Source organism: Pleurodeles waltl, chromosome 2_2 (assembly GCF_031143425.1).
Source record: "Pleurodeles waltl isolate 20211129_DDA chromosome 2_2, aPleWal1.hap1.20221129, whole genome shotgun sequence".
Taxonomy (NCBI): Eukaryota; Metazoa; Chordata; class Amphibia; order Caudata; family Salamandridae; genus Pleurodeles; species Pleurodeles waltl.
The window spans coordinates 1,150,254,297-1,150,275,680 of record NC_090439.1 but is presented as its reverse complement, the minus strand read 5'-3'; the positions used below and the strand labels follow the sequence as shown (position 1 = coordinate 1,150,275,680).

General features: G+C 47.4%; 1 protein-coding gene across 2 annotated transcripts in view; it reads left to right on the top strand.

Moving 5' to 3' along the window:
* Positions 1 to 21,384, top strand: part of LOC138282986 (secreted Ly-6/uPAR-related protein 1-like) — a 176,178-nt gene that overhangs the window by 23,552 nt on the left and 131,242 nt on the right. For both annotated transcript variants that reach the window (XM_069221078.1, XM_069221077.1), the window contains exon 2: positions 15,328 to 15,447. In XM_069221078.1, coding sequence (XP_069077179.1) covers positions 15,328 to 15,447 — 120 coding nt within the window. The remainder of the gene's footprint in view (positions 1 to 15,327; positions 15,448 to 21,384) is intronic.

Genomic DNA, 21,384 nt, shown 5'->3' with positions numbered 1-21,384 from the left:
AGGGGGAAGATTCCATCGACCCACGGGAGATTTCTTCGGAGCTGCTAGTGCAGAGAGGAGGCAGACTACCCCCACAGCATGCACCACCAGGAAAACAGTCGAGAAGGCGGCAGGATCAGCGTTACAGAGTTGCAGTAATCGTCTTAGCTACTTTGTTGCAGTTTTGCAGGCTTCCAGCGCGGTTAGCAGTCGATTCCTTGGCAGAAGGTGAAGAGAGAGATGCAGAGGAACTTGGATGAGCTCTTGCATTCATTATCTAAAGTTTCCCCAGAGACAGAGACCCTAAATAGCCAGAAAAGAGGGTTTGGCTACCTAGGAGAGAGGATAGGCTAGCAACACTTGAAGGAGCCTATCAGAAGGAGTCTCTGACGTCACCTGGTGGCACTGGCCACTCAGAGCAGTCCAGTGTGCCAGCAGCACCTCTGTTTCCAAGATGGCAGAGGTCTGGAGCACACTGGAGGAGCTCTGGACACCTCCCAGGGGAGGTGCAGGTCAGGGGAGTGGTCACTCCCCTTTCCTTTGTCCAGTTTCGCGCCAGAGCAGGGCCAAGGGGTCTCTGAACCGGTGTAGACTGGCTTATGCAGAATTGGGCACATCTGTGCCCATGAAAGCATTTCCAGAGGCTGGGGGAGGCTACTCCTCCCCTGCCTTCACACCATTTTCCAAAGGGAGAGGGTGTAACACCCTCTCTCAGAGGAAGTCCTTTGTTCTGCCATCCTGGGACAAGCCTGGCTTGACCCCAGGAGGGCAGAAACCTGTCTGAGGGGTTGGCAGCAGCAGCAGCTGCAGTGAACCCCAGGAAAGGCAGTTTGGCAGTACCAGGGTCTGCACTACAGACCACTGGGATCATGGGATTGTGCCAGCTATGCCCGGATGGCATAGAGGGGGCAATTCCATGATCATAGACATGTTACATGGCCATATTCGGAGTTACCATTGTGAAGCTACATATAGGTAGTGACCTATATGTAGTGCACGCGTGTAATGGTGTCCCCGCACTCACAATGTCCGGGGAATTGGCCCTGAACAATGTGGGGGCACCATGGCTAGTGCCAGGGTGCCCTCACACTAAGTAACTTTGCACCTAACCTTTACCAGGTAAAGGTTAGACATATAGGTGACTTATAAGTTACTTCAGTGCAGTGTAAAATGGCTGTGAAATAACATGGACGTTATTTCACTCAGGCTGAAGTGGCAGGCCTGTGTAAGAATTGTCAGAGCTCCCTATGGGTGGCAAAAGAAATGCTGCAGCCCATAGGGATCTCCTGGAACCCCAATACCCTGGGTACCTCAGTACCATATACTAGGGAATTATAAGGGTGTTCCAGTAAGCCAATGTAAATTGGTAAAATTGGTCACTAGCCTGTTAGTGACAATTTGGAAAGAAATGAGAGAGCATAACCACTGAGATTCTGGTTAGCAGAGCCTCAGTGAGACAGTTAGGCACCACACAGGGAACACGTACATATAGGCCACAAACTAATGAGCACTGGGGTCCTGACTAGCAGGGTCCCAGTGACACATAACAAACATACTGAAAACATAGGGTTTTCACTATGAGCACTGGGCCCTGGCTAGCAGGATCCCAGTGAGACAGTGAAAATATCCTGACATACACTCACAAACAGGCCAAAAGTGGGGGTAACAAGGCTAGAAAGAAGCTACTTTCTCACAATTAGCCACGGCCATACCGCTGCCCCCTGCAACTGACCACCAGGCTTATGCCAGGCAGTCATAATCCCCAACCGCCAGCCTGTCCATGGCGGTAAAAACCACCATGGAAAGGCTGGCAGTAAGGGGGACTGCTGCACCTGCCGCCTGCTCTATTATGAGCCGGCAGCAATGTTGATGTGACTTTTTCCGCTGGGCCAGCAGAAGAAAACACTGTTTCCGTCCGCTGGCCCAGTGGAAAAGTCATAATAGGGAGCCACAATAGTGGCGCCCGCAGATTTGGTTGTCTTTCTATAAGACCGACGAAGTTGTAATGAGGGCCTTAATCTTTATAAATTCATATCTCGACTTCTACTTATTGGATGTTTGTTGTTTTGGTCTTATTTTACTCATATAAATATTACCTACTTTCCTAAAAGGTGTGGGGTCTGTTTGTGGTATTTTCACTGTGTTACTGTAATTTACATGTTGCATAACTAGTTTGCACATTTTTAACTATTAAGTTAAACCTGACAGCTCTGTGCCAAGCTACCAGAGGGTGAGCACAGGTTAATTTAGGGTGTGTATCTGAATTACTGTTACTAGGATTGCGGTCTCTACTTGGACAGTGTGCATGCCCCTGCCAACTAGAGACCCAGGCCCATATTTATACTTTTTGACGCTAAACTGCGCTAACGCAGTTTAGCGTCAAAAAATTTAGCGCTGTCTAACGCCATTCTGAAGCGCCATGCGGGCGCCGTATTTATGGAATGGCGTTAGCCGGCGCAAGCAGACCGGCGCTGCCTGGTGTGCGTGAAAAAAAACCACGTAGACCAGGCAGCGCCGGCGTTGGGAAAAAATGACGTTAGGGCGTCTTAAAATGGGGCAAGTCAGGTTGAGGCAAAAAAATCGCCCAGACGCCATTTCATGACTCCTGTCTTAGTAAAGACAGAAGTCATGCCCCCTTGCCCAATGGCCATGCCCAGGGGACTTGTGTCCCCTGGGCATGGTCATTGGGCATAGTGGCATGTAGGGGGGCACAAATAAGGCCCCCCTATGCCACCCAAAAAAAATAAAAAAATATAAAAAATTATACTCACCTGAACTTACCTGAATGTCCCTGGGGTGGGTCCCTCCATCCTTGGGTGTCCTCCTGGGGTGGGCAGGGGTGGCAGGGGGGGTCCCTGGGGGCATGGGAGGGCACCTGTGGGCTCATTTTGAGCCCACAGGCCCCTTAACGCCTACCCTGACCCAGGCGTTAAATAGTGGCGCAAATGCGGGGTTTTTTGACCCGCCACCTCCCGGGCGTGATTTTTTCCCGGGAGTATAAATACGACGCATTTGCGTCGCCGTCATTTTTTTAGACGGGAACGCCTTCCTTGCATCTCATTAACGCAAGGAAGGCGTTCACGCAAAAAAATGACGCTATTTGCCCATACTTTGGCGCTAGACGCGTCTAACGCCAAAGTATAAATATGGCGTTAGTTTTGCGCCGAATTTGCGTCGAAAAAAACGACGCTAATTCGGCGCAAACGGAGTATAAATACGGGCCCCAATTTCTAACAGAAATGTTCATTTAACACATCAAACATAATAAAATAAAACATTCAACATTAAAATGATGTGTCAATTATGACCCAGTTTGACATATTAAACCCCTGCATCAGCTCTGACCCACCAGACAACTTCAGACAACTTAAGACATGAGTAACAGTCATTGTGCCACCCTGTAAATAAGGCGCAGGGATTTCTGCCTCATTGGGCCACATTAATATTTAAAAAAACAATTAATGTGGCACAATGTGGAGCTAGGGGCCTCTAAATATACCCCACACTGTGCTGTGAAAAGAGTGGTTGCATTATATAATTTTGAAAGCGGCTTTCAATATCTATTTTCCAAAAAACCCTCTAACCACCATCAATTTAGAACCCAGTTGATATTCTAATAAGAATATAAATGGACATTTCACAGACAAACATACTGTAGCCTAATTTGCACATCAAGAGTTCTCTTATGTTTCCCATTGACTATTGATATGGTCAGATGGTTATCTGGGATTAAGCTGGTTCACAAGCAATTATAACAACACATCTCTCTCTAGAGCAGTTTTGGAAAATACAATTTAATGTTTAATTTAATGGTTTTTTGTAAATGTTTGATGTATGTGTTTTTAATGTATGTAGCACCCTGCCCCACTGTATGTTTATGTCACCAACTACCACTGGGCCATTGGCCATGGGCCAGGGACTCCCCTAGGCGAATCCAGACTCTGCTCTCATGCTGGTAATATTATTATAAGCATGAGAGCAATGTCAAGATTGGTCTGAGACGGCTGGTTTACCACTCACATAGGGACTGGGAGCTGTGCATGTTCTCCACCCTGCTGTGTAACACAGCTCGGGTTTGAGAGATCTAAGGCCCTCATTACAACCCTGGCGGTCAGTAATAAAGTGGCGGTAATACCGCCAACAGGCCGCAGTAAATGGAATCATAACCACAGCAGAAACCTCACCTCAGAAGCACACTGGGCACAATACCCCCTCTACGAACAGTGAAAGAAGCCATCCACTTGGGAGACTGTGGCTTTACACTCCCCAGGACCAAGCAGTGGGCAAACATCCCACTTGAGAGACTGTGGCCTTGCACTCCTCAGGACCAAGCAGTAGGCAAGCCACCCACTTGAGAGACTGTTGCCTTGCACTCCCTAGGACCAAGCAGTGGGCATGAAGCCCTCTCCAGGAGCAGTGGCGTCGTACCATCTTCCGGCTGAGGTGCCCCCCCCATTCCCCGTCCCCCTGAGGTGCCTAGGTCAAAGGAGATGCCCACCCTTCTGGGTGAGTGGGCACGGGAAACACACTGAGGGGCTGCTGGGAGGGCAATGCTGGTATGGATGGTGCTGTACCTGTTGTTGGGTTGGGCACAGGGGTGTCCGCCACCGCCAGGGAGCTTCCATTGGAGCAGGAGTCGCTGTCGGTAATGTCCCCTCCTGTCTCCGTTGTAGTGCTCCCCTCGTCCCCGTCCCACTGGTGCCCTCAATGTTGGTGGATTCGGCCTCCAGGCCCATGTGGAATGCAGCTCCCTCCGTCGCCAGTGCCTCTGCTCTTCCGCCAGATGATGCGAATGCACAGAAGGACAGGGTGACAAAACAAAAAGGGGGGGAGAGACAGAGGATACACTTGGTCAATGCCAGCAACAACACTACCTTTGGCGTACACAACACACAGGGAACAGCCCTATGCACTAGGCCATGCACTACCAGTTACAATGCTAGTCACCAGGCCTTGGGGTACAATGCCTAACGCCATTAGCTGCACACCTGAAATCCACAGGACCCTGCCCAGTAGTAGATGTCCACCAACACTATTGGGTTTGGAGTGCATCTGATCTTTCCCATCATTGAACATACCCTGCCATGTTCGCCCTGGCCTAGGGCCACCCATAGCCCACATCCCCCATCCAGGTAAAACCTTAACGCTCGCAAAGTAATGATTCTGATTCTGTACTCACCAACTTGTGGCTGCTGTGATGCCTTCAAGCGCTCATCCAACTCCGGATAGGCCACCGCCAGGATGCAGAACATCAGGGGGGACAGGGTTCGATGGGCTCCCCTTCCTTGTTGGGAGGCCAGCCCCAGCTGGGCCTCCGCTGTCTTCCTTGCCCAGCGGCGCAGGTCCTCCCACCGTTTGTGGTAGTGGGTGCTCCGCCTGTCAAAGACCCCCGGGGTCCGCACCTCCTTGGCGACGGCCCCCCAAATACCCTTTTTCTGATGGGTGCAGACCTGAAGAAAAAATACAGCGGAAAAGGGATTCGTCATACCATCCGGACTGTCATACTCATGGCCCACCATCTCCCTCCCATCCCCTTACGCACATACATTCCCCACACATCATGCTCACAGTGTACTCACCTGTTTGTCTGGAGGACTATAGAGTAAAGTGTACTGTGGTAGGACCCCGTCCACTAGTCTCTCCTACTCCTCCAAAGTGAAGGCAGGGGCCCTTTCCCCAGACACTCGAGCCATTGTCGCTTCCAGACACACGTCACAGCAGCACTTGCAGTGTAGGCCCTCTCCTGTTGAAGGTCAGGCAGCAAGTGAGTGAACAGATAGAAAATAGCGGTCACGTCCGTGGCGGTGCGTACCATCACTGCCGGCGTACATCGCCATTGGCTCCTGGAACTCATAGGGCCCAATGATACCCAATGCGATGTTGTGCGGCGGTCGTCAACAACGACAGCGGAATTACCTAATTTCCACTTGTCCCTTCTCACAGGTCAGGCAGCCGCCATTTCAGTGGGGCACAGGCCATGGCACCTTACTGCTTCACAGCAGACATTGGCACATCAACTAACTCTAGAGTTCACATATTTTTTCTGTAAATGAAGAAATGCATATTAATATTGACATAAGTGTGAATATGACCCTCTGCTCACTGTTTTTCACCCTAGAGTTCAACGGCTGAGGATGAATAGGAGATAGAGACATCCCCCGTGTACAGACCCCTGGTGGACCTGGCAACAATGGAAGACAGGCACATTATCCTGACCTACAGACTTGATAGGGCCACAATCCAAGAACTGTGTGCCCAATTGGAGCCAGACCTGATTTCAGCTATCTGCCAGCCCATAGGTATCCCTCCCTCTAGTGCAGGTCCTGTCAGTGCTCCATTTCCTGACAAGTGGTTCCTTCCAAGCGACACTGGCATCAGGAATGTCTCAGCCAATGTTCTCAAACGTGCTGAACAGAGTGTTGTCTGCCCTGCTGAAACACATGCGCAGCCACTTCGCATTCCCCCAGGTGGAGGATTTGGCCACAGTGAAGGCTGACTTTTATGCACTGGGACATATCCCCATCATTGGTCCCATTAATGGTACACATATTGCATTTGTCCCCCCCGGAGAAATGAACAAGTGTTCAGAAATAGGAAAAGCTTTCACTCTCTGAATGTACAGATGGTGTGTTTGGCGGACCAGTACATCTCCTGTGTCAATGCCAAGTATCCTGGCTCTGTGCATGATGACTTTTTCGTATGGAATATCAGCATTCCATATGTGATGTCTCAACTCCAGAGGCGCAGGGTGTAGCTAATAGGTGAGCCCATGGTCCCCAGCCAGTTGATGTAGGTATATGGGTGTGGGTTTGGCCCTAAGGGTGAGTGTGTGGCTAACAGGTATCCCTAGAATATTTGCAGGTGATTATGGTTACCTCAACCTCTCATGGCTACCTACCCCAGTGAGGAATGCCAGTACAAAGGCAGAGGAACGTTACAATGAGGCACATGGGCGAACAAGAAGGATCATTGAGAGAACCTTTGGTCTCCTGAAGGCCACATTCCAGTGCCTCCATCTGACAGGTGGATCCCTGTACTACTCACCCAAGAAGATGTGCCAGATCATCGTTGCATGTTGCTTGTTGCACAACCCGGCCTTGAGATGCCAGGTGCCTTTTCTACAGGAGGATGAGTCTAGGGATGGTCATGTGGCAGCGGTGGAGCCTTGGACAGTGACGAAGAGGAGGCAGAGGAAGAAGATGTGGACAACAGAAGTACACTGATTCAACAGTACTTCCAGTGACACACAGGTAAGACACTGTAACTTCACCTTCCATTGCAATTTTGCGTTTTCACATTGAACATGGCAGCCTGATTTCCCTATTTCTATGGCCACTTACTGTACCCTTTGGCATTTCTATTTTCAGATCTCTGTGCCTCACTCTGGCTCCTGGTGTGTTTACTGCTGCCCACTGCAGGCCCTTCCTATGTAAATATTACTGTACATTTGAATTGCAATGTTTACAGTTTGTGAAAATAATACATTTGTCACAGAATTCACAGACTCAATACTTTAATTTGTTCCAATGGTGTTTATTTATGTACTAATAAGTGTAGAGGGTATTGAAATGGGCTGGTTTGCTGATGGAGGAAAGTCCAGGGTGGATTCCATTCTATTTGTATCCCAGGTGCATTGTCCAAGGGGGCATAGGAAGTGGAGTAATGGCAGTTCAAGGTGGACAGGGTGACAGAGTGGGACAGAGGGTGACAATCAGGAAAGTCTTATTTCCTGGCAGGGGTCTTGGCAATGTTCTCTGGCTTCTGCCTGGATCACAGGGACTGTTTGCAGGGTGGTTCTCCTTCTGCAGCGGGTGGGATGCTGGTGGCCTGTTGTTCCTATGGCTGGGCCTCCTGTCCACTAGCGCCAGCAGAGGTGGAGGGTTGTTCTTCGGTTTGGCTAGTGTCAGGGTCCCTTTGGTGTGCCACTGCCTCCCTCATGGTGTTGGCGATGTCTGCCAGCACCCCTGCAATGGTGACCAGGGTGGTGTGGATGTCCCTCCGTTCCTCCCTGATCCCCGGGTACTGTCCCTCCTGTAGCCGCTAGATCTCCTGCAGCTTAGCCAGTATCTGGCCTATGGTCTCCTGGGAATGGTGGTATGCTCCCAGGATGTTGGTGAGTGCCTCGTGGAGAGTCGGTTCCCTGGGCCTATCCTTCCCCTGTCGCACAGCAGTCCTCCCAGCTTCCCTGTTGTCCTGTACCTCTGTCCCCTGAACCGTGTGCCCACTGCCACTGACCCCAGGTCCCTGATCATCCTGTGTTTGTGGGGTTACCTGGGGTCCGTGTAGTGGTGGACACCCTGTTGATTGACGTGTCCTGGGGTCAGAGGGATGGGCCCCCTGGGTTGGTGCTGTGCTGGTGTTTCCTGAGGGGGGAGGCTCTGTGGTGGGTTGGGACTATGGCTGGGTAACCGATTGTCCAGAGGTCCCTGATGGGCCAGGTTGGTCATCGTGATCGCGGGTGCAGAACTGCTGTAATCACTGTGGGCCTCTTCGGGGGGGGGACTGGATGTGGCTGGCACCTCCTCTCCTGTGACGTTGAGTGGGGGTCCTGTGGGGATGTAAATTAAGTGTTATTGTTTCTGCGTGTGTCATCTTTTGCATGGATATGTTTTCCTCTATAGTTGTTATTAGCAATGCAGATCTGGCTTGTGTGAGTTGTGCTTGGTTTGGCTAGGTGATTGTCACTAGTGTGCATGCTTTAGTGATGGGTGTCCATGCAGGTCTGTGATGGGGGTCCATGCATTGGTGTTGCATGCAGGGCTTGGTATTGGGATGGGAGTGTTGTGTTGGTGAGGTATATGTGAGGTGGTGGTGTGATGGGGGTGAGGATAGGGGTTGTTGTTTGAGATGGAAAGCAGGTAGGGTGGGGGATAAAGTAGTAAAGATTTCACTTACCAGAGTCCGGACCTCCTGCTACTCCTGGGAGGCCCTCAGGATGCATGATCGCCAAAGACTTGCTCCTCCCATGTTGTTAGTTGCGGGTGAGGATGTGGGGGTCCACTGCAGGTCCTCTGTACAGCTACCTGGTGTCTTGCTACCACGGAATGCACCTTCCCCCGTAGGTCGTTCCACCTCTTCCTGATATCCTCCCTTGTTCTTGGGTGCTGTCCCGTGGCGTTGACCCCGTCAACAACTCTCCGCCATAGCTCCATCTTCCTTGGAATAGATGTCTGCTGCACCTGTGATCCGAACAGCTGTGGCCCTACCCAAATGATTTCCTCCACCATGACCCTTAGCTCCTTCTCTGAGAACCTGGGGTGTCTTTGTGGTGCCATGGGTGTAGTGGGAGTGGTATGTGTGAGGGTGTGTGCTGTGAGGTGCGTGGCTGGTGTATGGGTGATGATGTTTTGTGGCTCTGATTCAGTGGGTGCTCCTGGTTTGCCTCTCTCTCACTTGCCAAAATATTTGGGTCGTAAAGGGTTGTGGGTATTGTGGGTGTGTGTCTTATATTGGTGTGGGTGTGGTGTGGGAATGTGTGTCAGTTGTGTGTAGTTTGAATTGTCCAATGTGGTGTTGTTTTGTATGTGTGTGTGTATTTTGAGCGCAGTGGTGTGTACCGCCAATGGTTTACCGCGGTTGAATGACTGCCGCAGTGATTCGTGGGTCATGATGATGTGGATGTATTTCTGTTGGCATAACGGTGTGGTTTTTGGTACCGCCAGTTTATCATTGACCTTTGGTCTGGCGGACTTGTGTGGGTGTCTGTATAGTGGCCGATTTCTCTGTGTGGGTCATAATACCCGTAGCGGTATACCCCAGTCATTACGGTATGTTGGTGGCAGTCAGCGTGGCGGTAGGCGGCACTTACCACTAGGGATGTAATGAGCGCCTAAGTGTGCATGCCTTGTGAGGATGGCCCCATCCTAGGACTTGCTCAGAAGCCCAGTTAGCTCAGCTGGCAGCCTGCATGACAAAGAATAAAATCATAATAAAATTGTTTGATTATCATGTTCGTTTTTTATTTTTCATGCTTGAATTTGCAGAAGACAACACTCATCCACCCTAGCCGAGGAGCCACTGCTTCGAGGTGCTTAACTTGCAAACTAGGGAGGGAGGAAAAAGTTGCCAAAATGCTCTCATTAGGTGTCTCTGCAAGGCAGGTGGCAAAGCCCAATGGTCATAATCCTTTGTTACAGTGCATTCAGAGTAGGTATTGAGTATCTTGATTTGAACTGCCAGATTGTCACACAAAGTGTGCTAGACATCCGTATTGACTGGACATTAACTATTTTTGAAAACCTCCTTTAATGAATTTTCTGCATTACTGATTTTAAAAGCGCAGTATTTACATTTTCCATCTAAAATTGCTTTTTTGTAGTCATTAATTAAATTTTTTATTTTGCTTTTTCATGATGCTCATAGCCTGACCGCCATTTGTGTTCTTGACTATGTCAATTTTTTTTCCAAAAACCTTAGGTCATCTGAAAAACAGGGAGCTGTAGGTTTGTCCCTGTGGTGGTTTACAATTTTTAGAGGTGCAATAGTATTCAAAGCATTACGGAGCCATATTCCGCAGCTTGGTCAGCATCCTGATATAATGTTTGGGATTTTGCTGATAGTGTCCCACTCAAATTATATTTAGGGACATTTTTTAAGGCATGGGTCTTAGCATTCAGGCAGGAGGCTCTATGGTGGTGTGCAAACTAAATTAAATGAATGAACATCCTTCTATACATCATATTAAACTTGTTTAAGCTGTAACCACATGAGTCCTTCATTTACTTATTTGAGTCAACATAAAATCATTATTATCATTCATTATATTCAAAACATAGACTTTAGAAAAACAGTGCCACTGTACACCACACCTGAATAGGTTTCTATGGGCACTCCACTCACAAACTACTGGAGAAGTCCATAAGAGTTAATCGAAAATTCAGTGTGTAAGTTATGCGCACATACTTAAGTTGTACACTCTTATTTCACTGACTTAAACTAGTCTTTTTAACATTAATAAATACTATGTGACTTAAACAAATGTTTATTAATGCTCTTTAGAAGTCACTTGCGAGTCACACAAATCAGACTCTTAGGGGCATATTTATACTCCGTTTGCGCCAAATTAGCGTCGTTTTTTTCGACGCAAATTCGGCGCAAAACTAACGCCATATTTATACTTTGGCGCTAGACGCGTCTAGCGCCAAAGTATGAGTAAAGAGCGTCATTTTTTAGCGTGAACGCCTTCCTTGCGTTAATGAGATGCAAGGTAGGCGTTCCCGTCCAAAAAAATGACTGCCACGCAAATGCGTCGTATTTATACTCCCGGGCAAAAATCACACCCGGGAGTTGGCGGGGCAGAAAACCCCGCATTTGCGCCACTTTTTAACGCCTGGGTCAGGGCAGGCGTTAAGGGACCTGTGGGCTCAAAATGAGCCCACAGCTGCCCTCCCATGCCCCCAGGGACCCCCCCTGCCACCGTTGCCCACCCCAGGAGGACACCCAAGAATGGAGGGACCCACCCCAGGGACATTCAGGTAAGTTCAGGTAAGTATAAATATTTTATTTTTTTATATTTTTTTGTGGCATAGGGGGGCCTGATTTGTGCCCCCCTACATGCCTCAATGCCCAATGACCATGCCCAGGGGACATAAGTCCCCTGGGCATGGCCATTGGGCAAGGGGGCATGACTCCTGTCTTTACTAAGACAGGAGTCATGTAAATGGCGTCTGGGCGTCGTTAAAAATGGCGCAAATCGGGTGGAGGCGATTTTTTGCGTCAACCTGACTTGCACCATTTTTAAGACGCCCTAGCGCCATTTTTCCCTACGCCGGCGCTGCCTGGTGTACGTGGTTTTTTTCCACGCACACCAGGCAGTGCCGGTCTGCTTGCGCCGGCTAACGCCATTCAATAAATACGGCGCCCGCATGGCGCTTCAGAATGCCGTTGGCCGGCGCAAAATATTTTGACGCTAAACTGCGTTAGCGCAGTTTAGCGTCAAAAAGTATAAATACGGGCCAAAGCATTTAGCTGTTGCTTACACTTTGTTAAATAACTAAAGTCTGTGTTTTCTGAGAATTGTCTGCTTAACTGTCTGTAAATAACTTACCCAAGGATCTTAGTATTAGGGGCCTGCTGACAAGAAAGAGGGCTGACTCTTAAAAACCCAAAACCCTGACACAAACTCAACCCCACCTGCATTTTCAGTTGATTTTGTCATTTTGAGGTGACTGTTTTTTACACCATGGGAGGTGGATACCTGCTGCTGCTTCACCTTCTTGTTACTAGTGAATAGTTTTCCCCTTTTGTTTTCTGTGGGATACAATCAGTGGAATTTAAGGAGCAGGCTTGGAGTAAAGACACTGGTTATAAAACTCAGTGATGGGCAGCTGAGTGCTCTCTTTCCAGTGGTAGCTAAGGACAGCTCCACCAGCCATAGCACAGGGGCAGCTGGCAGCGGGGCAAGGTGGTGGGGTTGGGGCCAGGGAGGGTAAACAAAACAAAAACAGCTAATAAGAAAAAAACACACCTCGATTTCCACTGCATTGCTGCATCACTGCTCTTCAGGTCTCTACTGCAGGCAGGCACGGGCTCCCAGCCTGCCCTGTGGCCAATCCTAATGCTACTCTCATGCAGCTGGCAGCATGAGAGCAGCTTCAGGATTGACCTCAGCATCCTGGCTTTGCACTTCCAGGCAGACTGGGATCCTGTGCCTTCTGTCTCCAACCTGGCACAACAGACAAACCAGATGAGCACTGAGGGGAGTGCACACAACTCTCTCTCCCTGCCTGTCATCCCCCCATGGCCCCACTCCTATAAAAATAAAACGATAATAAGCATTGTTTATTATCGTTTAATTTTTAAAATGTTGCAGCTGCTGCTGCTGGCAGGGGGGCGACACTCCTCCACCATAGCGGAGGAGCCGCAGCTGGATATGACTCTTCATGGCCAGGATTGATGTAATTTGATTGTTGGATGTGCTGCAGGCAGAAATTTCAAAGAAGACTCAGCCAGCTAAACGTAGTGCAGATGACAAGTTTCAGATCCAGAAATAAACGATACAGGGATTGTTAGTTTAACACATGAAGTGTGACACTTGTCAGGATTAAGACTGATTAATCTATTAACCTAAACCTTAGATATATGCACAACTGTACATGTTAGTCCCGCACGATGAAGCAAAGCCTGCATACAATGTTGTTCACTCTGATTGGGGAGCTTACAGAGGGACTGGCCCTAAATCTTTGACCACAAGGTTTAAACATTACTGTACTAAAAGATTGTTGAGATCATCACAGGCCAACTAATTGAAACCATTCTATTTTAAATTAAAAAGGAAAGGTGGTAAATCTTTCACGGCTCTTGGAGCAAAGGCCTGGAACTCTCTACCCAGTTATTAGAGGTCCATTGACAATGAATCTGCTTTTAGAAAACATCTTACAACCTGGATCTATGGGATTACTGATTCCCTTTGCTATTCCTACATTCTGTAACATGCTTCTGCATTTGCTGCTATGGGTTACTTTGCTATTTTACCCTGTTGCTGTCATACACTAGCACCAAGACGCTCCTTTGGGAGTGACAGCCACGCTTTACAAATAACAAATCAAATCAAATCAAATCACATCTCTACTGCACAGCAAGTGTCACATGCAAGGTGTGATCCTATGAAAAATAGCCCATTTCCACTTACATTACCAATGGCTTTAGCAGCCTCCAGCTGCTGTTGTCCCCTTTGACAGATAGGGGCACTGGATGGACCATATTTTTACAATAACAATATTGGCTTTTCGAATTACCAAAAAGGTGTGTTATGTGAACATGAATAGGTTGCACATTAGATAATTGGGCTGTATTTGACAGAATAAAGCTTTTAAAGCTGACGTGACCAGGCTCCAAATTTACTTGCATATGCTCTACATTGCACATTTAAAAATGAACATGGTATTTCTTATTTTGTTCTGCTTACATAACAATGTGTCCTTCGGCATTTTGTACAATGCACTTAATTCAAGCAGTTTTATAGCATTGTTAGGATTGCATCTTAAAAATGTATTTTCCTTCTATCCTTAATGTTCTTGAAGCAAGGATCAGCGTTTGCAATGTTACAAGGCCTCTTTCGCTAGGGGTGATTATTTGTGTAATTTCAAATTTGCCTTTGTTTTCATCTGCAGCACCATTCTCTAATTTTTAGAGTAAAGATCACTGCTTATTCTTAATGGAGAATGTTGTTCTCGTTTTCCATGTGATCTTTTTTCTGTTTTACAATTGGATTTTGTGATTTATCATTTGGTTCACTCCATGCCGACAGTGCGATTTCTAGGTTGGAAAACCCAAATCATATGATGTTTTATACAATATATAAAACAAAACACAGTGATTGTAGTTGTTTATACTGTACTAACTAGACTTTATTACTTACCAAAGGAACCCTTCTCTGCAATCTTAGAATAACATGAGATTGAGAAAATAACAATAGGAGATGATGTAGTCTTAGGGTCTGAGCTGCCAACTTTGGAACTGGGGAGCCAGTTTCAAGTCTCAGCATCAACTCAACATCCTGTGATTCTGGGCAGATCACTTAAACTCCCTGTGCCTACAAAATTGATTACTGTGACCTTGTGTAATTTAAGTGGTGCTCCTGTAAAGGGCTCCAATAGCTTTGGGTTGAGTTCAACATATAAACAACTGAAAAATAAGAAATAAAAGTAGAGCCCCAAACCCATGATTTACATTTTGAATGCAGCTCATTTATTCTGGTAAATTGATCACTGCTATAAAAGAAGGCGTTCAACCTATGAATTGGCAGTAAAAAATGATTTCAGTGTCAAAAGCAGTAGCCCACTTACTGATCCAAAAACATACTCTGCATGTTACAGATGTGCTATCAGCGAGAACCTTAACCTTTTACACTTTATGAGTCAAAACTATCATTGGACAAAGCAAAGAACTCTCCCAGAACTATGTTAACAACTAGAATTATCTTAAAGCTGTTATAATCCCCTCAAAATTACTGGGAACCCAATGATCTCTGTAGCAGGTGTTTTAACTCTGTAAAATATTTTAAAACATCCTCAGTTTGACCAATTTAGTAATCTAGAACAGATTTATTGTCACATATATCTTGCTGAACATTTCTTTCACCAGATAAAAAAAAACAAAAAAACTTGTCTGTCAGACCCTGCTTGCAAACTCCACTCTTGTGGCTCCACCCCTATTTCTCTGCCAACTCGCCCAATTTATGGGTCCCTGAGTAAATTATTCCCAATTCAAGCACGGACAAGGGTTAATAATACAAAACATTGATGCAGGCCCACAGAGCCTCTACAGAAGCTCACACAAGTGTGTGAGAGAGCAAGCATTCTGGGCACACCTGTGTACATCTCCTATTACTTGTTTTCCTTTTGACAGCATATGCCTTGGAATGCTACTCGAGCAAAGACAGGCCCGTAGACTCCAAGGATTTACTCGCCTCCATCCAGTGTGCGGAGAACGAAACCTACTGCGTGGCCAACATCACCGGTGTAGAAGGTAAGAAGGAGCCCACCTGTTTGCATGTTGTACGCCGCAGGATCACAGACATGATTTTTCTCCTGAGCTTTCTCCTGATGAAAGGATTGAGGTTTAAGTTTGAACAATGTATTGAGAATCTACAAAGAATATACGTGCATTGTTTATTTATTGTCAGTAAGATAGCTCAGTGAGTTGTGTTCTCCCTTAATGCATACTGCTATCCACAATTTCACCCTAGACATCACCAAAGAAAGTAATACAAACTCCAAGGGGCCATTGGTTTTCTCTTCAAACATGGTTGCATGAAAAACTGGGAGAGAAAATTGGGTCTAGACATCCTTGATGAAACATGGTGACACCGCTGGTGAAGGGTTGCTACTTTCTCAATAGTTTCCCAGTATAAAGAAAATGTTTATAAGATACTTACAAGATGGCACCTCAGTTGTATGTGTTTAACAATGTTTGGAGCTTCTTATATGTGCAGGAAAAGCTGTGGTCAGCCCAGTAGTATCACACACTTGTGATGGTCTCGTAGGATCGATGAAATGTTATGGAAGGATATCCTGTGTAAAAGACACCACATATTGAATCGGGCCTCCAACCCACTCGTTTTCGTGCTTGGGGACATGGGGGCAGAGTGAATGACAACTTAGCACTTGATAGTCAAACGTTTAACACACATCACTTGCAGCATGGTGAATAATTGCCTCACATGGAAGCTGCCAGTTTGCTTCCACGCAGCCCGATCTGTACCTGGTAGTCCAATGTTTTGCAGCTCTGTCAGATGATCATGACAAAGTGACCAAATGTGCAATAATGTGGGCACCTTTTCGCAAGTGTATAATACACCTACGACCCCCATAAATGAGCCTGGGCCATGTCTTAAAGATACATCAATCAAATAGGCCATGCCCTTTCTCCCACAGTACACCTGATGATAGCTATATTTACAAGTTTGTTTATGCCATGAACACTGATTGCATTGGTGAACTCTTCTTCCTTTTTGTTTACAGTAGGTTGCAATGATTATACACCAACCAGCAGTCCTGTCTTGTACTTCTTTATTCTGACAATATGTTGTGTTAACCCATGTTATTATAACTCAGCCCCAATAAAACCAAAATAAAGTATTTCCCAAAAAATGAAAGTGGCATTAGGAAAATGAATGCAGTTTCCAAAATCTCAGTGTTCTTCAGCTTGTTCCAACCCCACAACCTTAAAAAAATGTTGCTAAGTTCCTGCCTACATGTGAGCTTTCGAGCCTGCAGCCAAGTGTGCAATCTTCACAAAACAATTTAAAAAAAGATCACGTTTTTCATTGAGTTTGAAATGATCTTGGCTGTCCTAGAAATTGCTGTTTGTGTATTGGTTATTTTTTTATGTGAGGCCCAGCAGGACATCTTCAACAGCATTTCAAGGGTGACATGTTAGCATCTTTAGCAAAGATGTTGGACTCAATACATAGGGCACAAACAGTTCAATAAATAATCGATTCACACCTCACCCTTTTTTGGGACCCCTCAGTGTAGTCAAAAGGTGTACATGAAAATAAAGCATCCCAATTTCTACTCAGGGGCTCCTCTAAGATATCAGTCATATCAGTGATCATCTCAAGGTGTTGACCAAGCCCTTAAATCTATGCGTGGAAAAATATAGAGAATTTACAAGTGATCCCAGGATCAACCAGCCTTCTCTTTGGGAGCAAATCCTAGAAAGGATTTAACTCTTTTGCAAGGTAATAGTATTAGGGCATCAGACAAAGAGAAGGACAGTGAACATCTTGGGCGTAATATTGCTTAAAATGTCTCAGCACTCTTGGGGACATCCTGTGATGCTCATCTGAAGTCTTGAATTAATGGGTTGGAATTTTTTCATGGCCAGAGAAGGAACATTTTTACTAATACACTTAATGAACTCATTAGCAAACTGGGGTTGGCTCGCATCCTGAGCCAGTTTGGTCTGAGTAGTGGCAGCTAATTTGTTTAACTTCATAGGTGTCATGGAAAGCTCTCTTTTCTTCTTTTATGATGGACATTTTGAGTTAACAATTATGACTTTAAGACTCAAGAATACATGTCTCACTTTTTAAAATATAAGAACCAGATGGCTGCTGTATTTAGACTACATAACAGAGTGTAAATAGTTAAAGATGTCGGAGATGGTGGATTCTGACCAGTGAAGGCTGCAGTTGCAAGAGATAATACTTCTGCTAGAATTGGGGTCTCTAGTTGGCCGTCAGTATGAACCCCGTCCAAGCAGGGACCCTTACACTAGTCAAGGTAAGGGAGATACACAGCTCAGATAACCTGTGCTCACCCCCTTGGTAGCTTGGCACAAGCAGTCAGGCTTATTCAAGAGGCAATGTGTAAAGTATTTCCACCAACACACACAATAACACAGGGAAAACACCACAAAAGAACTCCACACCACTTTAGGAAAACAGCCCATATTTATCTTAATCAGACAAGACCAACACAACAAAAATCCAACATACACAAGCAAATATATGATTTTTTTTAAATATAAAAAGTCTTAATCCATAAAAATCAATGGATGCATTGCTTTAGCACAAAGTACATGGTATGCGTGCAAAATAAAGCTGCGGGGCATGGCCAACCAACATGGGTGAGTGGATGTGATCCACTGAGGCTCGGCATGGAAACCTAATGGTGCACCACTGTCAAGTGCTTCCCAAGGGCATACTGCCTACTAGCAAGGGAGGGGGCTGCAGGTGGAAGTTCCCCTAGGAGAACAGAGCCAACGAGGAGCCTTCTGTAGGGCTAAAAATAATTCTTCCTGAAGCGAGCTGCAGACTACAGACTGGAGTACAGGCGCGGCCTAGGCAGCAGGAGCAGCATGCAGCAGATACCGAGACAATGAGGCTGGCCCGGACCAGCTTCTGATGGAAACACGAGCCAAGAAGCAGATTCTGACAGGGATCGGATGGTGAGGAGTCTAGTGGTGAGTGCGGCACTCAGGAAGCTCACTGGATGGCTGTGCCAGCACAGCCACATGGCGGTAATCTGCGCAGCTCCCCCTCCACCCTGCTGAAATATTGAGGGACGGCCCCAGAGGACACTTATTATCTAATAGCACCTGGGGACCTGGGTGCCGGCTGTCTGCCGGTCAGGCCCGGCCACTAGACCTTAACATGGTACCCACAATATATCTGGCCTAGCCCCTCGACTTGACTTTTCCCTCCACATCTGGCTAGACGGTCTTGGGTGCCCGGTTGTTGCTGGACAACACATTTCTTTCTGTCTCTTTGGAGTTTGGAATTTTTCATGTCTAGTTTTAACTATTTAGGGGGTCATTCTGACCCCGGCGGTCATGGACCGCCGGGGCCAGGGTTGGAGGGAGCACCGCCAACAGGCTGGCGGTGCTCCACAGGGTATTCTGACCGCGGCGGTTCAGCCGCGACCAGAAAGGGAAAACCGGCGGTCTCCCGCCGGTTTTCCGCTGCCCTGTAGAATCCTCCATTACGGCGCAGCTCGCTGCGCCGCCATGGGGATTCTGACACCCCATACCGCCATCCTGTTCCTGGCGGCAGAGCCGCCAGGAACAGGATGGCGGTATGGGGTGTCGTGGGGCCCCTGGTGGCCCCTGCAGTGCCCATGCCAATGGCATGGGCACTGCAGGGGCCCCCGTAAGAGGGCCCCACTTTGTATTTCAGTGTCTGCTTTGCAGACACTGAAATACGCGACGGGTACCACTGCACCCGTCGCGCCTTCCCACTCGGCGTCCTCGTGGGAAGGCTGTTTTGCACTGGGCTGGCGGGTGGCCTTTTGGCGGTCGCCCGCCAGCCCAGTGCAAAACCCAAAATACCCTCAGCGGTCTTTCGACCGCAGAGCGGTATTTTGGAGGGGGGAACTCTGGCGGGCGGCCTCCGCCGCCCGCCAGGGTGAGAATCACCCCCTTAATGTTTTTTTGTTGTTTAGGTGAATGGTATGATACTAGTGTCAGTACAGGAGGGAATTCTCCGAGGAGGGTGAACAGGGGCAGAAGGGAAAATTGGTATTGGACAGAGGGAATCCACTCAAGGACCTGCAGGAATGAACCCACAAGCATAATAGTTTCCAACCTCGAGAATGGTAATTAACGTCATATCATGGAATACTAAGGGCTTCAACTCCCCATAAGCCAAGAAATTTGGAAATGTATTCTAGACAGGCACTGTGATGTAGTAGCAGTAAAGGAAACACATCTAATGCAAAGAGAAAATCATAGGTTGAAACATAAATCATAACCTCTGATTTATAAATCATGAGTACCACCAAACACAGTGGGGTTGCACTCCTATTTTACTCCTCCCTAGGGTGCCATATTGAGGGCCCTAAATCAGATAAATAGAATAGACTACTAATTGTGAAAGGATGTATATAGGGACGCCACTGTACTATAGCAACCATCTATTCCCCCAACACTGAGCAATCTGAATTTCTATCTGCCTCCCTCAAATCATTGGAAGAGTTTGCAGAAGGAGATATTAACATCATGGGAGACTTTAACCTTATTTGGGATTCCACCTTGAACAGCACCTGCACTCATAGATCATATGCAGGTATCTTCCATAGGAGTATAAAGACTGCACTATGCCAACTAGGCATATTAGGCATATTAGACGCTTGGAGGGCTTAATACCCGACAACTAAAGACTATGGGGGTGATTCTGATTCTGGCGGGCGGCGGAGGCCGCCCGCCAGAATTCCGCCCCCATTATACCGCTCCGCGGTCAGAAGACCGCGGAGGGTATTATGAGTTTTTCCCTGGGCTGGCGGGCGGTCTCCAAAAACCGCCCGCCAGCCCAGGGAAAAACTCCCTTCCCACGAGAATGCCGGCTCGTAATCGAACCGGCGGAGTGGGAAGGTGCGACGGGTGCAGTGGCACCCGTCGCGTATTTCAGTGTCTGCAAGGCAGACACTGAAATACTTTGCGGGGCCCTCTTACGGGGGCCCCTGCGACCCCCCCTACCGCCATCCTGTTCATGGCGGCTTTCCCGCCATGAACAGGATGGCGGTAGGGGGGGTCAGAATCCTCATGGCTGCGGAGCGCGCTCCGCAGCCATGGAGGATTCAAACGAGCAGCGGAAAGTCAGCGGGAGACCGCTGACTTTCCGCTTCTGACCGCGGCTGAACCGCCGCAGTCAGAATGCTCGTTGGAGCACCGCCAGCCTGTTGGCGGTGCTCCCGTGGTCGGTGGCCCTGGCGGCCACCGGCCGCCAGGGTCAGAATGACCCCCTATACCTTTTTTTTCACACTCTCACCGTACCTATTTGAGACTGGACCACATTTCTGTCAGCCAAACACTACACCAGGCCATCGCAGTGGCCAATATCCACTTTATTACCATTTCAGATTATGCTCCCATAGAGGTGTTCTTGGAATGGGATGGTCTGAAACCATCATTTAGACTGTGGTTTTTCTCTTCAGCTCTCACTCAAGATCATCTATTTAGAGATGAACTACATAAATTCATCAGACAATACTTCCTACTGAATAAACCTCAAGACACTAATCCCAAGACTACATGGGAAGCGTATAAAGCAGTAATTAGGGGGAAATGTATTTTTCTGATATCTACTATTAACCAACAAAAGTCACGTGAACGCCTGGCCCTGGAGGCCCACTTCCTCCTCTCCAAGCATGCCCATAAAACTTCTCCAAGTTTAACTCTCCAAAGCCAGGTCACAGCACTCAGGGGGAAAATCAAAGCCACATATGTTAATAGAGCAGAACTGCAGTTACTACGTCTCTGAAAAATCACGTATGAGCAAGGGCACAAAGTAGGCGCACTTCTCACAAGACAATTGCGAGCCGAACAAGAAAAGAAATACATCTTGCAAATTAAAGAGGCAAAGGGGGAGATCCAGAAAAAGGAGGAGGGGAAGCACAGGCATGTGGAGAATATTATGAACTTGTTTACGTATTTGGATGAAGGCTCGATTCCGTGGGTCTC